The sequence below is a fragment of the Scardinius erythrophthalmus genome (assembly GCF_964197995.2).
Source record: "Scardinius erythrophthalmus genome assembly, chromosome: 10".
Classification (NCBI taxonomy): Eukaryota; Metazoa; Chordata; class Actinopteri; order Cypriniformes; family Leuciscidae; genus Scardinius; species Scardinius erythrophthalmus.
The window spans coordinates 41,285,465-41,305,802 of NC_138230.1; the positions used below are offsets into that span (position 1 = coordinate 41,285,465).

The 20,338-nt window shown below is 38.1% G+C and overlaps 2 protein-coding genes across 2 annotated transcripts; one reads left to right on the forward strand and one right to left on the reverse strand.

The window, feature by feature from the left end:
* Positions 1–259: 259 nt before the first annotated feature.
* LOC308696890 (uncharacterized protein) lies at positions 260–9,960 on the reverse strand. The gene is made up of 7 exons (XM_081375824.1): positions 9,752–9,960; positions 9,323–9,352; positions 6,417–6,617; positions 6,159–6,245; positions 4,852–5,859; positions 3,934–4,102; positions 260–949 (listed from the first exon to the last, which is right to left on the reverse strand). The coding sequence occupies exons 3-7, from the start codon at positions 6,613–6,615 to the stop codon at positions 820–822; spliced, it is 1,593 nt and encodes a 530-aa protein (XP_081231950.1). The 5' UTR covers positions 6,616–6,617; positions 9,323–9,352; positions 9,752–9,960; the 3' UTR covers positions 260–819.
* Positions 9,961–12,396: 2,436 nt separating this feature from the next.
* Positions 12,397–19,878, forward strand: LOC308697103 (uncharacterized protein). The gene is made up of 4 exons (XM_081376199.1): positions 12,397–12,511; positions 14,243–14,290; positions 14,718–14,806; positions 19,212–19,878. Exons 3-4 carry the CDS (start codon positions 14,744–14,746, stop codon positions 19,467–19,469), a joined length of 321 nt encoding a protein of 106 aa, XP_081232325.1. The 5' UTR covers positions 12,397–12,511; positions 14,243–14,290; positions 14,718–14,743; the 3' UTR covers positions 19,470–19,878.
* The last annotated feature ends 460 nt before the right edge of the window (positions 19,879–20,338 follow it).

The following is a 20,338-nucleotide window of genomic DNA, read 5'->3' on the forward strand; positions in this document are numbered from 1 at the left end:
TACTTTTTGTATGAAATTTTACATAGAAATAATGTATATTTAATTTATACAACAATGGCTACAATGGATTTACCTTTGTTTTAAATGTCCAAAGAAATAATTTTGTCAAATATCATAACACTATGATAATGATAACTAAACGCATATTTATACACATTCAACCTGCAAATGTAATGGACAAATTAAAAAATATCAAGCTATAACAGTACTTAAATGACAAATGATTTAGCTTAACAATAAGAACCAGAACACACTAACTACTGTTCAACATTATTTTATTCTGTTGACCAACAGATCAGAATAGAAAACAGTTGCTGCTCTAGCAACATACTTGCTTACATAGCTTAACGGCATAGCTACATACTGCTAGCAGTCTAACAATTGGCTGCTTGTAGGCAAAAGTTCAAGAACAGTTTACAATAGGTTCAGCCAATATTCACAGTGAAATAAAAACACTTGAAACAAAAAAACAAGCAATACAATTTAAAAGTCTGTCTGGTACTTCAGATAAGATAAAAGTCAATCTAGGTGCAGTGTAATGCTTGCTTCCACTGTTATTGCAGTAACTTAACTGAAGGTACTGAAGCCTATAAACTAATAACTATAATAACTTTGTCCAGTACTGTGAACCAATTCTATACTTAAAATATGGTTACAATGTGTACCCAGTATTCATCTGGGTCGCAGTGGTACTATCTGACAACAATTAAAGAACACTCAAGAATACAGTAGTGAGAACAACATGAACTGTGCATGAGAAAGAACTAGGGACATTCGATTGCAATAGTCTCCCTTCTGAAAAGTGTTTTTTTTTTTTTTTTACTCCCTCCATTCATGGTCCGATATTTTTGTTATCAGGGAAAGAACCTTCGGACTGACCGCCAGCTGCCTTTTGGTAGAATTCTTCTCCACTTTCGATCCCTTGTCTGGGTTGATCTTAAAAAGGCATCTGTCAAGTGAAAGACATAAAACAATTTTAGTAATAAAATGTGGACTCCTGCAAAATATACCTTATATCTTGACATGAGGACGAATCAGGAATAAATTGGAAAACATACTGTATGTACGCAGTGTTTCCCACAGAATTAGATTCTATTTGCGGTGGTGTGGTGTTTGGGGACCGGGGTGGGGATTAAGTTAAATATATCATATATATATATATATATATATGATATATTTTTAGTGACAAGTACACATTTCCATTGCCAACACTTAGTGTCAGATACCTTAAAGGGATAGTTCACCCAAAAATGAAAATTCTATCATCGTTTACTCACCCTCAAGTTGTTCCAAACCTGTATGAGTTTCTTTGTTCTGTTGAACACAAAGGAAGATATTTGGAAGAATGACAGAATCAAACAGATCTCGATCCCCATTGACTACCATAGTAGGAAAAAATATATACTATGATAGTCAATGGGGACTGAGATCTGTTTGGTTACAAACACTCTTCCAAATATCTTCCTTTGTGTTCAACAGAACAAAGAAACTCATACAGGTTTGGAACAACTTGAGGGTGAGTAAACGATGATAGAATTTTCATTTTTGGGTGAACTATCCCTTTAAAGACATTGCTATGCCATTGCTACACTTTCTATGCTATGACTGCTCCACAGACTTCTTGTTGCAAATTTTTCTCACACACAAACCTGGACCTGGAGATGGACACACACACACACACACACACACACACACACACACACACACACAAACACACGCACAAAAAACACACACACACACACACACACACAGACACACACAAACTCACAAACTCACAAACTTACTGACACACTCAAACACAGGCTCACACACTCAAACATTCAAAAAGACTCTCACACACACACAGACTCAGACACACACACACACACACACCTGGAGATTGAGGTGGACAAAAACCAACACACACCAACCTGAACCTGGATAGCGTTTAACATAGACTAACCCTAGTGTGAGATATGTATCGTCTACGGTAATATCTTAATTATTGTTTTAACAATGAGCAGACATTATCGAGTATGTTACTTCACTCATTTTTGAAAACCATATTTAAAAAAAAATCCTCCATGCAGCACGCATGTAGCTGCTGAAAATTCCTCACTGAAGTAAGAAATTTGTGCAAAAACAGCAGCAAGAGATAAAACACAAACAGTATCAGCATATAGATGGGAACAAAAGTGCAGTGTAGTTTTTATTCCTGGCATTATACACAAGCAGTTTAGAACACAGCCAATTGTGTTCTAAACTGCTCGACTTTGAATAAAAATAAACTGACGGCTGTGCCCTGAACGTCGTTCAGTGACAAATGCTGTAACGTAACGATATATCAAAAATATATTGATATTGAATTAGAGTCCAACTGAAAAAAAATGTTAAGGCATAATTCCACTGCTGTATGTACTTTCACATATCAATCCAAGACGTGAGGCAGACTGTAAAGTATAGCACAATATGCGCTGTGCTGGCACACTGTGTGTGGCTTTTCACACAGGCACTGTTCCGCCTCTGTTACTATCAACCATTTCCTGCTCAGATCTGACCCGCCCTTTCCATATATTTCACACAGCACAGCGTGGAGGCATATTGGCACAATACTGGGCACTGTAACTTAAAGAAATATAATATAAAGTGGCTTAATGTGGACTTGCTGCTCACTGTGCTGCTGAGGCACACAAGGCCCACACACACAGCTGTTGCATCATATACATCTCAACTGAAACTAGAGGGGAGGAGGCACAAGCTATACTATCGGACTATCGCCTCTTGAGATAAAAAGTAGAATAACCACACAGAATGTGTTGGGGTTAAGCTTGTTAGCATGCTGTTAATGATGTCATGTCTTTGTCATGACACATAGTACCTTTTAAGAAGTCTATTAAAGGGATACTCCACCGTCTTTTCATATTAAACTATGTTATTCCCTTAACTAAGATGAGTTGATACATACCTCTCTCGTCTCAGTGCGTGCACTCAATCGCTCTCGCGCGCAGCGAAACTTTGTTCACTCAGTTCATTCAATATGGGCCAAGCAGAGAAGCTACCAAACACCTCCACGTTTTCCCTATTTAAACACAGTTACTCGCGTAGTGTAACTCGACCTAGGACGGTGACACAAAACAAAACGTTGCGCTTTTCTAAGCGTGTAAAATGGATAACTATATTGTATGGCGGAATACCATAGCAAGTGCTTGTAAGCACTTCGTCTTGGCGGAGTAATATCTTCACTAGAGGGAGCGGGGGCCGGTGAGAGGGTATTCTTCACGAGTGAAGATATTACTCCGCCAGGTCGAAGTGCTCATAAGCACTTGCTATGGTATTCCGCCATACAATATAGTTATCCATTTTACACGCTTAGAAAAGCGCAACGTTTTGTTTTGTGTCACCGTCCTAGGTCGAGTTACACTACGCGAGTAACTGTGTTTAAATAGGGAAAACGTGGAGGTGTTTGGTAGCTTCTCTGCTTGGCCCATATTGAATGAACTGAGTGAACAAAGTTTCGCTGCACGCACTGAGACGAGAGAGGTATATATCAACTCATCTTAGTTAAGGGAATAACATAGTTTAATATGAAAAGACGGTGGAGTATCCCTTTAATACACTCTCTACGGTTGAGAAAATGTAGTGAAAAAGACAGCAAGGGAAAGTTGTGAAATCCTGTCCTGTGCAAGGCTCTTTTATTAAATTGCATTCGATTTTAAAGGGGTAACTATTTTTTCTAGTCATTCTATATCTGTTTGGATATTTAAAATGGACGTCTGAAGAAATGCGAAAAATGGACAGAATACCAATCATAATGCAAAGTCACCACCGAAAACTTTGATGTCAGAGACATTTGAGTATTATTACTAAGAACATGTACTCCACTGACCCTGTGCTGTGTTCTTTATACCAAAAATCAATAAAACTTTTCAAAAAAAAAATTGACTTTTTTCTCACCTCTGCAAGAACTCCAATGTTGCTCCTTGGCCTTCTGGGTAAGATATGTTCAGGCAGTAGTACGTGGCAAACATCAATACAAGAGCATCAGTGAAGGCATTGATGTGACCATTCACAATGGTCTGGTCCACAGAAAGCATGAAGTACTCTGCTGCCAATGGAGAATTTCCTGTTGTAAACACACAAAAGACAGGCAGGGGATCTGTATTTTTGTGACAAACTGTGCTCAAAGACCATAAAGTCCAGTAATTATTCAATACGTTTGTAAAGTTAAATTATATTTAACTAAAACACACGAAACATGAAAAAAAACATCCATCACACAATTGGTAGGGGTGGAAATCACCAGACAAACAATACGATATTATCATTACATATAAATCTGGGGTAGGTAATGTTGCAGAAGTCAACTAAGATCTCTTCAGTTGATTAGGCATGTTTTATGCTTTTTTCATGCTGAATGACTTATTTCCAAGAAACGTGCGTGCACATCTCTGGTAAACACGAATTAAAGTGGTGCTTTTGCATGACTCTTTGCGGAGAAACTCGATTAAATCAACTAATCGATTAGTCGATACAACTGAATGATTATTTGTTGACCTTGAATTTCTTCAATCGAGGACAGCTCTACTTCACAGGTAGGCAGTATCTAGTCAGATAGAAATTAGCTGCATATGAATCAAATAACTGCATTTCAACAAATCTGACAAGCTGCTGGCTTACTGATCAACCTTATCTACATGACTGTAGCTTGAGCAAATGCCCATAAATTAATTTTGCTACCAGTGTATAATCCATGCCATCATATGTAAAGGAAGAAGGCAAAAAAGAATAACTACACCTTTAATAACCAATAGTAAATTATAATAATAATATAATAACATAACTATGTCAGAAAAAGAAAATATTCAAACTTACCACACACAACAATGCATGGCGTACTTGGAAGTTCCGCACAGTTCACTTCAGAGGGCAGGATTGTTTGATCCAGTTTATGGAACATCTGGTCTTCTTCCTCATTGAAATATCTAACAAGTAGTTGAAGAAACCCAGCAGCACTGACATCTGCAACATTCTTGCTTGATGCTTCCATTTCTCTGAAGATGGTCTCCATCTTCCCTGTCTTGTCACTGGTCTTGAGGTATGAAATAACCCTGGCATATTTGTTTTCCATGGCTTTGTTATCAATGTCCATGCCTGTAAGCTCTTTGAAATGAGTCTTCATGCCAGTTATTTCAAATAAATATGGCCAATCGTTTATCAAATCAGAGGTCTCAATTCCATTGATAATGTCTTTTCTCTGAGTGAAGAAAGTGGTCCTCATCATTTTCTCAATACATTTCGTGTCACGGCATCTTTCTTTGTACATTTTCTTTAACTGTTCTTGTGCTTGCTTCTGGGATTCCAGTGTTTCATCAGTTGGTAGACGCATTGGTTGCCAATTAATGCATCCATAGGTGTCTAGTCTTCTCTTCCTGGGTGGGGTATCCTCTCCTTCACTGGTGCTAATAAGTTGTCTTTTTAAGGAAAGTGGAGTGCTTCCTCTCTTCAAGTTATCCACCCTGCTGAGCATCTGTTTTGTGAGTGAGTCATATCCACTGCCCACAATTTCACCTTCAATGACATCAGTGAATGCCACAGGATACACCTTTGCCATCTTTCTTGCGATCTCACTGAGGTGTTTCTTTGCGGGTGTTGGGCATATTGTTAAGATTTCACTGATAATCAGCCGTATCATTTCAAGTCTGTCACTCTTTGTTGGTCGCTTCCCTTCTTCTAATTTTCTGATGAGCTCAGATGGCAACTTCTTCCATGGAATTTCAAAATTGAAATGCCAGCTGTTGTCAGACGGTCGACGAGGTGTGCAACCTATACTTGAACTAGATGTTGACCTTGGTGAATTTGAACTTGCTGAGCTGTAGCCACCTGAAAGGTTACAGATGAAAATATGATGATACAACATGCACTGCAAAGCCAAACAATTTCATACCAATTTTTGGGGGCTTAGTTTGTTTTTTAAACAATCACAGAAAAATTACACAAAATTATGTTCTGTTTAGTTATGTAGTGGAGCAACACAGACATGGTGCCCTTTTATTTTTAGAATAGTTAATGGCCATATGTAGAGAAGATACATACTTGCCAAATAGTGAAACTTCAGACAAGACTAATGATAAGTTCAAAGACCAAAAAAGTCACATTCTGTGCAATAGGCATGGACTCACCAGAAGGAAACATCTCATCAGGCCGTGTATGAGGACTGTCACAAGACTGTTGGTTGCTGGGAAGACTGTCCAACGCATCTCTTTGGCCTTAAAAGACACACAATAGTGGAGTTATGTCTTGTTTATTTTTTTTGCCACAGTAACAACATAAACCTTTATTTGGAGATAATAAGAACACCAGAAAAAGCATATATCATATATATTAGCATATATCTAATGTTCTTAATATTAAAAGTTGCATTAAGTACAAACACATACTTGTGGTTTTAAAATGGGAAATAAGTTTCCTTGCTTCCACTGGCTTCAGGACATGAAGAAGGTCACTTTCTTGAATGTAGTTCAAGTCTTCAAGGTCGTGAACTCCTAATTCTTGAAGAGCCTCGAGCAAAGGGTCAAGTTCCCTTAGTTTTGGGAGTGTTGAGGTAAGGAAAGAGGAAAGAGCACTCTGTGTATCCATAACTATACAGGAGAGAAAAGACACATTGATAGTTTTCTTTACTCTGTATCAACAACGCTGTGTTTCAGTGAAATGACTCTTGTCCCAAAAAGCTTGTACTCAGGCAATGGATAATAATCCAGTTTGAGCTCTCCTTTCACACACTTCATGGTCTGCCTTGCCTCTTTCACTTCATAAAGTCCAAACTCCGCTAAATATGACACATTATGAGGTGTAACAATAAAGTACACATGCTTCTCCTCCTTCACCAGTATAAGCTGAATTTGTCCGAATTCGGTTGACTCACCGTGGCTCAGACAAAGAAAGAACCCCTTTCTGTATTGAGTGCCTTTCCACTGTACCTCTGTACTTGCCACAACATTGGTTTCCTTGACCAAAGTTTCTCCAACAGCAGTGCGCACTGCATTGCTGTACAGTTCAGCATGGAAAGGAGTGGAGTTCTTCACCACCAATGAAGGTGCAAAAAAAGAGCCTGCATGTAAGTAGGCTTGTAGTAGCTGGTGGTTTCTGGCAAGTGTTTGACATACATTTTTGAAATTTTGTGTTCTTCGCACACATCTTTTGAAGTATGAATGCTTGCTCTCGAACCTCATTGTCCACAACCGCATGAGAGGGCCAAATTTCAGTATCAGTGCAGGGTAGTGAGTGAGGTAATGGTGCTTTGGTCTCAATTTGTGCGCAGGAAACATTTCTTTCCTTGCCTCTAGATAGTCACGTATCTGAACATTGAGCAGAGCAATCTGTGGTGCTGATATTTTAGGGGCACAAATTAATTCCACTACCTCTTTCAGTTGGACAGTCAGCTGCCATACTGGATTCTCTGTATCTGTGATCCTATCCCCGATTATAAGAGGGAGAAGTCTCAGCAAAGACCAGTTTTCTGCTGCCTGTCCACCTAGTTTTACACCCTTTTCAGAAACTTCTGAGGGTGTAGAATTACCATCAGATCCCTGATAGCCAAACTGCCTAATCCTACGATTAAGTTGGGAATATGTGAAGAATTTCTTCACCTTGACAAAGTAGTTTATGTAAATGGCAAGGTCATATGCCACAACACCCTCAAACAAATCATGGCCAATACAGGGTGGGAGGCCTGGCTGGCAGACATGGAAAAAAGCCAGAGAGTTAAAGATCGAGTCAAATTTCAAACCTCTGACTTCACTTACATCATCATTGTGCAGCTCTTGTATAGTGTCATTGTAGTCTTGTACTGTGCGGATGGATGCATTGTGTTCAAAGTCGTCTAGCTTATCTCTGGTAATGTGACAATACCGGCAGAAATAGCGCGATGTACTGAAGTTTTCTGTGAAGCCACCGATATTATGCGAACCCAAGTTATCCCCAGCAATGCAATAGAGTGTTGCTTTCACAGTGTTTCCACGTATATTCAGACCATTTGTCTCCAGTTCTCTGAGATCTGATAACAATGGAGAGAACACTTTCTCATGGCCAAAATGCTTGAAATCAGCCTCTCGACACAAGAGCAAAAGCTGCATGTTATCAACGGTGGATCGACGAAAAGGATTAAAGTTTGCAAGAGTGAAGTAGACCCCAAGCATTTTGTGTTTTTTCTTTGCAGAGCCAATGGGATTAACCACCTCGAAAGCATCTTGATACAGTATCACCTTTAAAGTGAGACCTGACTCTGAAAACAGAGGATTGGATTTGAATAAAGATCCATCACACACATCGTTAAAAATACGAGGTGCACTCTCATTCCCAGTTGTAGAACATTCTTCCCACACAGCAGGATCTTTTAACAGAGCTGTTAATGTATCTTTTATGGGAATGTACTGAGCATTTCGCTCTTTTCTGTTTTCATCAAACCCCAAAAAAACTGTCTGTGGATGCACATAGGCAAAATTCTCCTCAAAATACTGCTTTCTCTTGTACTCTGTAGAAAGTGCAGAGCTACAGGATGAATGCATATCTATGTCATCTAGGGTCGTCAAAACATCTTTAATTTCTGTCTCTGTTAGTTTAGTTTTTGCATGAAGAGATACTTTAAGTTGATTCTTTGTGTGTTGCTGGCAAACACCACTGAGACTATTAATTTCTTCTACAATCAACTGTATTGTAGAGGAGGGGATGAGGTGCTTTGCCTGCAACTTCATGTAAAACATGCATAGGTTTCTCATGTATAAGCTCTTCATTTGTGCAGGATCCAGTGTAACCTCACCAGGCCCATCATCAACTGCCCCTTCATCTGACTGGCTTTCAACAACAGAAAACTGAGGCTCACTAGGAGCTGAAGGAAGACAGTATGCACCAGAGACATGAAGAGCTGTGGAATGTTTGTGCTTTCTAGATAGGTGGGACGTTAAAGATGATTTCACTGAAAAAGTCTTATCACAGTTTTTGAATGGGCATTGCACCTCCTCTCTTTTTGAAGCATGAGATTTCAGGTGACACAAAAGATCTTTCAGATCAATCAACTCTTTCTTACAGTGAGTAAGTTCACATTTAAATGGTCCCTGCAAAGTCTCACACTGTGACACAGAAGATGCCTGCTTATGATGACGGTAAACATGGCATTTAAATGCATTATAATTTCTAAAGTGAGACTTGCAACCTGTTATGCAACATGCATACTGGTAATGAGCCTCATTTCTGTGTAGCTCTTGATGTTGAACATAACCTTTTAAGGTTTTCACAGAAACACCACACCTGTGACAAGTGTATTCTTGGACCATGGCAAAACACTCACCTCTTCAGATTACTTTGAGGTCAGCAAAATCTGTTGAGAGACAGAAAAAAAAATATATTTGAGTGCATAGGCAATCTTAATTGAGAAAAAAAATACAAATAACTTATATTGGAAACTATTGTGTGCAAGTAACGTTAGTTAAATATGTAAAACAGTTAACACTATCTCAACCTAACGTTACATTATAACGTTAGTGAGCCAACACTTCACTCATAACATTGGCACTGTTTAACGTTACACTAACACGTTAACGTCGACTTTCAGGTCACAACACAAGTTATAGAATTAGCACGTTTGCAAAGCTGGAGTAAAGTCAAAGATGGTAAATGATTAGCACTAACAAGCTAACATTTATGCTAACTAAAGTTACCATGCTTGAGTTGGTAATGTTAACGTTAGTTATACAGTTTATATTTCGGGCTTACGTACCTTGTAGTTCTTGTTTACTTGCAGACTGTGAGTGGTATCTTTTGCATCCTGAATATGGCACAACGCGTTGCACAAAAAAGTCGCTCACTTCCAAACTGTCTCAAGCAAACACTATGAAAACGAAAAAACAGCCGCGCTCCTCTCTGGCTCACAAATGTGTCTGTAACGGTCTCTCTGGGCTGTTTCGCGCTTTCTAACGTAACCCCTCCCACTCAAACGTTGCCGTTGTTCTTTAAAATTATTGGACGTTTCACCTATTTTTTTTTAAGTTTCACATGTTTATAGTCATGTGTCCCAAAATCTCCTGCTCCTGACTTTGCAGTTTGCCAGTTTACACGTGATATGGGAAATAAACAAAGCCTGCAGTGTGAATGTAGTTTAACAGTTTTCTTTTTTTTTTCTTTTTTTTTTTTTTTTTATATATATTTTTTAACAACCACAACAGTGCTTGACTGATGCATCCATGTCCACATAATGCCCAAACAACAAACCAGCAGGGCTTGCCATCATATCAAGTCATATTGTCCCATCACAACTACCTTTCAAGAGTTGATGTTTTAATGAAAGTAATCATGCTATGTAGGAAAACAGGAAATACATATGTATGAAAATCAAGACCTGTATAAATTTGTTTCTGTCAGGTAAAAGTATCTCCATTTAATCAGAGCTACCAGAGCTTTGCGATAATAAGCATTAGTCAAGTCAGAGTTCAGAGGAAATGCCAGATGCAAAACACACTTCAAAAGTGCACAGAAATTGTACATAAATATATTTGACATTTTACTTATTTAGCTTACGCTTTTATCCAAAGTGACTTACAATTGTTATATATCAGAGGTCACATCTCTGGAGAAACTAGGTAACCCATTTTGTTCAGGGCATAATATCACGGTGAGATTTGAACCCAGGTCTCTCAGGGATCTTTCCCACGGCCCTGTGTTCCCACATTTCTAAGAATCTTTTTTTTTTTTTTTTCAGAAAATTTAGAAAATTAGGCCCTATGTTCCCACAACCATATGTTTCCACAGCCCTATGTTCACCAAAAGGTCGGGAGAAATCTGCCAGGAACTCTATGATCCCACATTTCTAGGACATTTTCAAAATTGAGTAGTGTTCATACATTTCCCTATAATTTCAGCAGCTAGTCTACACTACAGCTAGTCTACACTACAGCAGCTAGTCTACACTACAGCTAGTCTACACTACAGCTAGTCTACACTACAGCAGCTAGTCTACACTACAGCTAGTCTACACTACAGCAGCTAGTCTACACTACAGCTATTCTACACTACTACAGCTAGTTAGGGTTAGGGTTAGGGTTAGGGTTAGGGTTAGGTTTAGGGTTAGGGTTAGGGTTGGGTTTAGGGTAACCTTAACCCTCTCTGGGAACAAATAGCTGTGGGAACATAGGGCTGTGGGAAAAAAGAGCTATGGGAAGTGGGAACATAGGGCTGTGGGAAAAAAGAGCTATGGGAAGTGGGAACATAGGGCTGTGGGAGCATAGGCACGCTCCCGTTTCTCAGACCAAAGGCATGTGCCTTTATTGAGTTTGTGCACAGTTACTAAAACACAGTAGCCAGAAATATTTAATGATAACCTGGTGAAATACTGGTAATAAACATTCAGTATTTACTGCAGTGCTTTTATGCTTTTGTCAGTTTATATACACAATATATCTAAAAGTTTATTTTGATTTGCTTGAAAAGAGAAAAGCAACATAATGTAAGAAGTGCTTTATTGGATGGCATCAATATTTAATCAATCAATCTTTATTTGTATATCACTTTACATACAAAATAATGACAATAATGCTTGGATATACTGGTATATACAATTAAATGAGCAACTTCAAGTTCAAATTACCCCGGTCTGCTGGGTAACTGTGGCCACGTTTCTGCACGTTTCGCAATTCTGTAAGCTGAAATGTTTGACTAAAAGGGGCTGTATGATGCTGCATTTCAAGCCCTTTATTGTAGTTCTGTGATCCCTGTATTGTAGCTTCTGCTAGCTAGTTAGCTAGTAAGCTTAATGCTCCGGGGGTATGGGGTGTTAAAGATGTAAACATTAACATTATTACAGATGCTTTGGACTGCTGTTTCAGAGCCAGATTATAACAGCAGCTGCTGCAAGCTATCTTTAGCAACAGCTAGCATTCACAATAAGTAAAGCTATCTGTCCATCAGGAAACTTCATAAAGAGTTGAGGCAGAGCTGCCAGAGGACTTTATTATACACTTTGGCCATGTTTAGCATGAACATCTGACATTGTAACATCATAGATATGACAGAAAACACAGAAAAGCCTAATAGGTCTCCTTCAACAAATAGTATAACGCAAAAGGGGTTTCTGGTACACTGAAAAAAGTCTAACTGCTGTTGTTAATTTAATGTGTATTTTGTCATTGAAATAGTTGAAAATTATTAGTTTTTTCATTTAAAGTTAACGTTTTAGTTTATATTTATGGTTGAATCCATTTTTTTTTACATTGATACATATAATTTGGCAGCGGGATATTAAACTGAATTTATTCATTTGATCAGAGCATTTTTATTAGATTAAGCATGATTTGCACATGCGCATTGTTGAGTTGGCGATCCCGCTCTCTGACCACCTGACCTGTTAAAAAAAAAAAATCGTCCGTTGAACTGTCTGTGAAGAACACACACATTGAATCTGCGACTGCGAGCGGCCGTGATACACTTCAACAGATCCCTCCAGCCAGTCTGCAACACAGAAGAACTCCGAGCAACATTGATACTGGTAAGGTAAAAACACCTACTCCCCCCGCCCAGCACTAATATCATTTCTAAATTCATTTTGTGGGGTCATGACGTTAGCTAAAGTTACCACGTGTAAGTTAGTGCATTACAGCTAATTTTATGTTCATGAATTCAAATGCATTTGTTCTGCTGAGTGTTTTTAATATTTAACAGTGGCGTGAAGAGTCTAGAAAATGTTTATTTGCAGAGATTATTGACTTTTAAGAGCTCTGCGTGCTCTGTTTTAAAGCTAGCTAGTGACGATATCAGTATGAATCCAAACGGCATTAATAGGCATCAAGCAGTAACGTTACCAACCATGTCATGCTAACGTTAGCTAGCTTGTCATGAAGGTGGGTAAATAATGCTCTCTTTAAAAACACTTGAAACGTGGTAACGTTAGTTAATCACCAGGTTCAAGCTGCAAACTTGACTTGTGTTTACTTCTGCTGTCAATAGCATAAGGTCATGTTTAACCCTTGTATGGTGTTCGGGTCTGTTGGACCCGTTTTCATTTTTTATCAAAAGAAAAATTATACAATTTATTCTTTTTTCAAACTGAGACTCATTGGCCTTGGCTCATTTTCTGTGAGGAATATATATCAGAACACATTTTCAATGACCACACACTGTACACCCCCCCTACACATTTATTTTACACACAGGATGTTCGGGTCCACTGGACCCAGGGCTAATAAAAGTGTGGAAATTATAGGTCCTGTGTGTATGTTCTTGTATATGGATTATGGGGACACAAATGTGTATAATGACATAGGTATTAACGTTACAATGTAAACATGTTTTATGACGACATCTGTGTCCTCATACTAAAACATACTAAATGATGTTTTTTGAATCAGAAAATGCCAAAAGTTTTCTGTGATTGATGGGTTTAGGGGTAGGGTTGTGTAGGGGGACAGATTATACAGTTTGTACATTAGAAAAACCATTATGCCTATGGAGAGTGACCGTACACCAAATATCCAAGTGAGTGTGTGTGTGTGTGTGTGTGTGTGTGTGTGTGCGTGCATGTGTGTGTGTGTGGGGGGGGGGGTGTTTTGTGTGTGTCTATGTGTGTGTGTGTTGTGGGTGTGGGTGTGTGTATGTGTGTGCATGAGTGTGTGTGTGCGTGCGTGTGAGAGGGAGATTGTGTGTAAGTGTGAGAGAGTGCAAAAGTGAGTTTTGTTTCTACCCCTGCCGTTCCCGCACGAGGTTGCAATTCTTAAATGTGATCTAACAAAGGTAAAGAGAAAATATTAACCATATATGCTGTTTATATTGCTTGTAATTGGGATGAAGTAAACATCTGTTGAGTATTTTAACATAACATTTTTGATTGTGTTGAATTAAAAACCCCAAAATGCAGCGGGTCCACCAGACCCACGAACACTGGCTGAGTAACAAAAATATAAACACCACACAAGGGTTAATCTTTTATTTACACTCCTAATTATCTTGTGTTAAGTATTTATCAGCCATAATATTACAAGGCCCAGCTATTTCTAGCTGGTAAAGTTAGTTTGCTACACTGTTAACAGCATTTAAGGTTACATGTGGTAGAAATGTACCAAAATGTTAGCCAGCTTTCCTAAAAAACATTAAATTAAAGTAAATATATCTATTTATGTTAAATGTTGGGTATTCTTAATTTGTGCGTGATGTTAGTAGTTAACAAACTCTGATGGCTAACAGCTAAAACTTAATCATGTTTTCACTTTCAACTTAAGGGAAGAAGCCACCAATCAGTCTGCTGGGCTCCTGCCAGTGATCATTGCTTGTGGTAAGGTCTATTTACAATGTAATAAGGGCATTTGTGGTAATTAGGCATTTGTGCATCCTAGTGTAGTTTCTCTCATCTGTGAAGTTGTCTATCAGATCTACTAAGTAAAACTAGATGTGGTCTGCTCAGTTGCCTAAAGGTATATTTTCTATCTCATGTTTCTTCAGTTATCCACACATGTGGCAATGTAAAGACTGTGACAATTTATTCAAGAAGATCTGAACTTTTGAAACACTATAAACTTGATCATCTGCATTATGGACCGGGCCGTTTTCTGTTCATCTTAAAAACTTATTTTTGTATGCCCTACTTTTTAGATCAATGACTAGTTCATGCGAATCATAGTTTGGTACACTGAATAGTCTGAATAGTTTATTTTTATTTTTTTTATGTTTAATTTTAATTCATAGTAACTGTTTTTACTCAGACTGTGGACATCACCATCAGAAGAGAATGCATCCTCAAATCTCTGATCTACCTCGGAAACCTGTTGAGCACCTTATCAAAGAATTCCAGGTAAGGGCATCTCTCTCACAGTTTACATCTACAGACTAACTACATCTTACATCTATAGTCTAGGTTTTCCTAGCCATATTTAATAAATAGGGGTGTGACGAGAAACTCGGCTCACAAGATAAGATTTTAACACTATTTAAATCTTTGATGCTAAATTATGACTGAATTTTGAGCAGTAAACACTTCCAGACTAGGGTTGGGCGATGTCTACCAATTTGGCATCGGACGATGTCTACAGTGAAATATCGCGATGGACGATGATATCGGGTGGGTGAGGGTTATAACAAAACGCCGGCTCAACATCGTGATGTCTGTTCAGCTGTCTGGGCCGATATCATCGTCTATCGGCCGAACCCTATTCCAGACCACATCCAGACGTACCAAAACAATCTTTTTTTTCTTCCCTGTCTTACCTGGAACAGTGTCAAAAAAGTGCGTCCAAAGAATCCATTTGCAAATGACTTAACACCTATATGCACACGCTACTTCATATTACAGGCCTATATGTGGCGTTCTTTTTGCTACAAAAATTAACCAAAAACGGAGAAGAGCACAGCCTTCAGTCAATTCCACTCCCGTTCTTAAAGCTACACTGTGTAACTTTTTTAGTTGATTCTTAGCAAAAACACTTAGTTCTTTCAAAAATATATGTGCTCATTAATGTATAATTACTTCTTTCAAGTAATAAAGTATTCTCGTAAGTTTATAATCTGCCATTGAAAGTACATACGGGTAAGGAGTTCAAATGCCGGTCGCCATGTTGCCCCTCCATCTTGAAACTACATTGGCCAAAGAGGGACATACAAGCTTCGCCTTTTGCGTTTTTACACGCAGTAGCACAGTGACGAATGTGAGAGGGAGATTACTCGCGACTGCCGGCAGATTTGAAAAACTCCTACGGCCATAGAGCAGTTGAATTGAAGGGTCTTGTAAAACGTGCTGAGGTATTATTAATTCGTGGCCACGAAACAATTCACCTGAATATTCACCAATTCACACACAAAAAAGAAATAAAAAGCTGTACGAGAATACATTTACATTACATTTACAATTATTTATATACAGTAGTCTGCCTTCACTGAAGAGCTATCTTCACAGGTAAGAAAAACAGTTTAATAATTATTATTAATTCGTGGCCACGAAATAATTCACCTGAATATTCACCAATTCACAAAAAATAGGACTTTAGCATTCACTAATAGTATCAAACTGTTTTTGGCCACGTTGTAATTCGTTAAATCAAAATGAGGGAGGGAATTAGTTCAATGTGTCCACGATTTATTAAAACGAGGGAATAAATAAGTCGTCGTAACAACTAATTATTTAGATCAGTGGCAGAGGTGGAAAGAGTACTGAAAATTTGTACTCAAGTACAAGTACGGTTACATTGCTGAAATAATACTCAATTACAAGTAAAAGTACTGGTGTCAAAAAAGTAATTAAGTAAAAGTAGGCTACAAATTACTTTTCTCAAAAACTACTCAGAGTACTAGTTACTAATTACTTTTTAGCTGGCGATAGTTAATGCATTACCAATAAATATTCAACCAAATCATAGATTTATGTAGAAAATAGCTACTTTTAACACGTTTTTACCTTATTGTCGAAGGAAATTAATTAGTGGATACTGGAATTTCTAACTTCAATATGACACCTTGAAATATGTCAATATTCAGTAGGCCTAGCCTATCATTTTTAATACCATCGGGAAAACTACTACATACTAAATATTTTAATATCTACATTTTTGTCCATCCATTTTGTCAAGGCAATCATTATTTTCAAGCATTGAAAAGCACAACACTCATTGTAATAGTAATCTATTTGAATGGAAAAGTTTAATTCAAGTCTTCTGAAGAGACACGTCCACTTTATAAGGTGAGATTTTAATTCAGGCTTTTGTTTACATATTTAAACATTGATCAATAACCATTACAATAATCTAATATTTACTCACTCCGTGTATTTGTCTTTACAATAGGGTAATGTGAACTGTTGCAATAGCTCACACACAGCACAAGGAAGCTTGATTTCAATTGAAACTGAATTTAATTTGCAAAAAGACTAGATTTTTCATAACTTTTGACAGCGTTTAATTCAATAGCATGGAGAGATTGGAGCTGGACGTCATTTGAGTCTGCAGTGAGAACCACTTGGAGAGATTCGCGATTGCACATGATATGACACACAGTCCGAGAGCGCACACTCAATATACGAGTCCAGTATATTTGAGAGCTCGCGTCCAGTTTTCTGCGATTACATGAATGTGCCCTCGTGTTATAATATTCTTCGTGACATTTGCCATTAAAATATGCCATAGAAACTTGCAGGTATTAATCAAATTATGCGTTATAGGCCTACCTGCTGCAATCCCGCGCTGAGAGGAGGCGGTGCTGTCGTTGAGATGAGAGAATGAGAACGCGCAGCTGCCATCGTATCGGTGTATAGGCCAAAATGAGTATTGACAGATATTTCAGTATTGATATGTATCATAATATAGATATTTTGACAATACTACTATGTAGTTTGTTGTTCCAAACTTTCAGTCCAGCCATTAATCACTCTGAGCTCCTCGCCTCCTTCATGATCAGCTCTTCAAAACCTGCTGCGACTGCGGCGGCTTTCATTTAGTCCAAATATCAGGGTTTTTATTGGTCCATTTACTATCGAATATTTTTATTGGCTACCGAAATGCCATTCAAAGATTTGAATATCAATTCAAATTGTACTCAGTAACGAAATGTGATTTTACAAGTAGTGAAGTAGATTACTTAGCTTAATATGTACTTGAGTACAAGTAAAATTACAGATTTAAAAATATACTCAAAGTACAAGTACCCAAAAAAACGACTTAATTACAGTAACGTGAGTAGTTGTAATTCGTTACTTCCACCTCTGATCAGTGGACAGGGCGCATAAGAACAAACAGTGATAGAGCCCCGGCCGTGCGCGCGTGCACTCTCACCGCCTTCAAACAACACGAGCGCTGTATTGCTCTCTCTCCCTCGCGCATATCAACACAATAGTAAAAGGTCGGAAGACCGATTGTGTTTTATTGATTAGTAGTTTGTTCATATAAAGTGTTTGATTAGTAAGTACATGTTTAGGAAATGCATAATACAAATTGTATGAGTTAAAGGGGTCATGACATGAGAAACCAAATTTGCCTTGATCTTTTGGTTTATAAGAGGTCTTTGTACTATTAAAACTTCCTGCAAGTTTCATAGCTTTAGATGCCCTCCCCATTATAAACGAATCATTTATTTAATCAAGCTCTAAATACAGCTCGTTCTGGATCCATGGTAAGAAGTGACGTCACGGTACGAAGTGACGCACCAGTCGTTTGCATATGACCGCCTCCAGCACAAGACTACTGTGCCTCAGTCATTTCGCATCGTCGCATGATTCGTTGTCACGCGCCCCACAGGAATTCAGTCGTCGACGTGCAGCGAGTGGGTCTCTTTACAAGATTGCTATGGGGCCGCCAAAGCCTTATTTGATCGGTGAGTGATGTGTAGAGACGATTGTGACAGGGCGCATGTTACTGAACGAGCAGAGAGAGCGAGCGAGAGCGCCCCGGCCGCGCGCGCGCACTTTCACTGTCTTTCTCTCTCTCTCCCTCCCTCCCTCGCGCATATGCATCAAAATAACCCGTATTCAAGTGTCTCGGGTTACAAATCTGACATATTAATTCAAAATAGCTTCACACTGTCCATGTGGATACGAGGTAATCCATTCTTAGTTGTTAGTGGTGGACAGATGGTTCATTTTCTGGCTTTCTATATCTATGTTAATAACTGATGCATAAGCACTGACGTTAGCCAATCATAACAGTGGGTGTTAACACTGAACTCTTAAAGGGGAAACACCCCTAAAACAGACTGTTTGAATCAGAGGATGAGAAACAGGATGGGAAATTATCATAAATCACTACATTTTAAAGTTTTTTTGTCCAAAAAACTATAGTAATAATATAATTGTGCCTAAGGCAACATAATAAAACAAAACAAAAAACCATGTCATGACCCCTTTAATGTAACGGTAAATGGACTCTGCGGGTAAAGCTGTTGTGATGAAACTGCGCATGTGCGGGGTAAAACTGTGGCTCTGCGGCTCTGCAGACAGATATTATTGTGCTACGATCAGTGGCGCGGATACTGTGTTTGTTTCTGGCTCGCGCACAGCCTTCACTCTCGGACGCGCGCTTTCTTTGCCCGCTTCATATTATAAAACTAGTCTAGCGGTCTCTGGTGGTGCAAAAATGTATTACAACTAAATTCAATGCACGCCATTGACGCCACTTAACCGAGCAAAATGTTTCACTCGGTTACGCAATTTTTAACGGTTAAATCGGTTAACCATGGACACCCCTACATGCTTATTTTCTCTTTCTTTTTTTTTGCAGGAAAATGAGGTTGAAGAACTGGAGCAGACAATCATGGTGATCTTTATAACTGGGAAAGAGGATCCTCTCTATCCACCCAAAGACATTAAAATTGTCATCGAAGGAACAGAGGTCCTGAAAGATTTGCCCTCGGTTGCAACCGCTTTTGCCATGGCCTTTGGACTCATATACACACTTAACCTTAAATATGCGATAAGGCTTCAGTTCACTTTGAATTTGTGCAAAAGATCCAGATGGAGCTTGATGGAGAAAAGATGACCCCAAAAGTCACTAGACTGACCACGCAGCTGTACAGCACAGAGTAGGCAGAGCTGAATTTCACAGACTTGCTTGATTTTATTTTCCATTTGTGGTTAAATTTTATGGTGTTTTTACGGCCAGGAGCTTGCTATATTGAGAACTGGGGAGATTCACACAAGTCATTGAAGAAAATCATTTGGATAATGTTTCCTATCAGAAAACTTCCTATTTCCAGGATTTGCCTTTAGTGTTCAGCTGAAATAGACTGTTCATCATGTACATTTGAGACAGATATACAATATTGTCATAACATGTAATTGTATTTTAGGATGTTTTATGGTGAAATGTGTTGTCAGGACAAACCTTCCTAATTTAATATTACTACTAAGACTAATGTGATGTCATCAAGATCAAGTGATGATTTGAATAATGTAACACATTTGTGGGCTATTGAACAATAAATATAAATGTGTTCTAAAGGAAAGTGTTATAAGTAGTCATTGATCAAAATGTATTAAGACAACCTAAAATAATTAATTTTATTTAACCTATACATATTAATTTAGTTGGTTTCTAACTTAAAATAATTAGTTTGTTCTAACCTAAAATTATTAGTTTGATCAACCTTTAAAAAGTGGTTGCATGGATTTAAACTTTTCAGGTTAAACTAAATTAAATGATTTACTTTGAGTCAATGTCAAATATTTCGTGTGATCGACGATTACTTTAATTTTTTGAAAGTTGATCCAAGGTTTTTATTTTTTCAGTGTAGATTCTAACATAAATTAATAATATATACTACTATAATGTAATACAAAATGTAAAATTGGCAATTTAAGTAAATTAACAAGCAAATCCATATAAAATTACTGAACAAATATCTTTTT

Excerpts from the sequence above, each read along its gene's own strand:
- LOC308697103 (XM_081376199.1), top strand. The coding sequence starts at position 14,744 with ATGCATCCTCAAATCTCTGATCTACCTCGGAAACCTGTTGAGCACCTT. Across the intron at positions 14,807-19,211 it reads ACCTTATCAAAGAATTCCAG|GAAAATGAGGTTGAAGAACT; the intron begins GTAAGGGCATCT and ends TTTTTTTTGCAG.
- LOC308696890 (XM_081375824.1), bottom strand. The coding sequence starts at position 6,615 with ATGGATACACAGAGTGCTCTTTCCTCTTTCCTTACCTCAACACTCCCA. Across the intron at positions 4,103-4,851 it reads GCCATGCATTGTTGTGTGTG|GAAATTCTCCATTGGCAGCA; the intron begins GTAAGTTTGAAT and ends TGTTTACAACAG. Across the intron at positions 950-3,933 it reads ACATTGGAGTTCTTGCAGAG|ATGCCTTTTTAAGATCAACC; the intron begins GTGAGAAAAAAG and ends TTCACTTGACAG.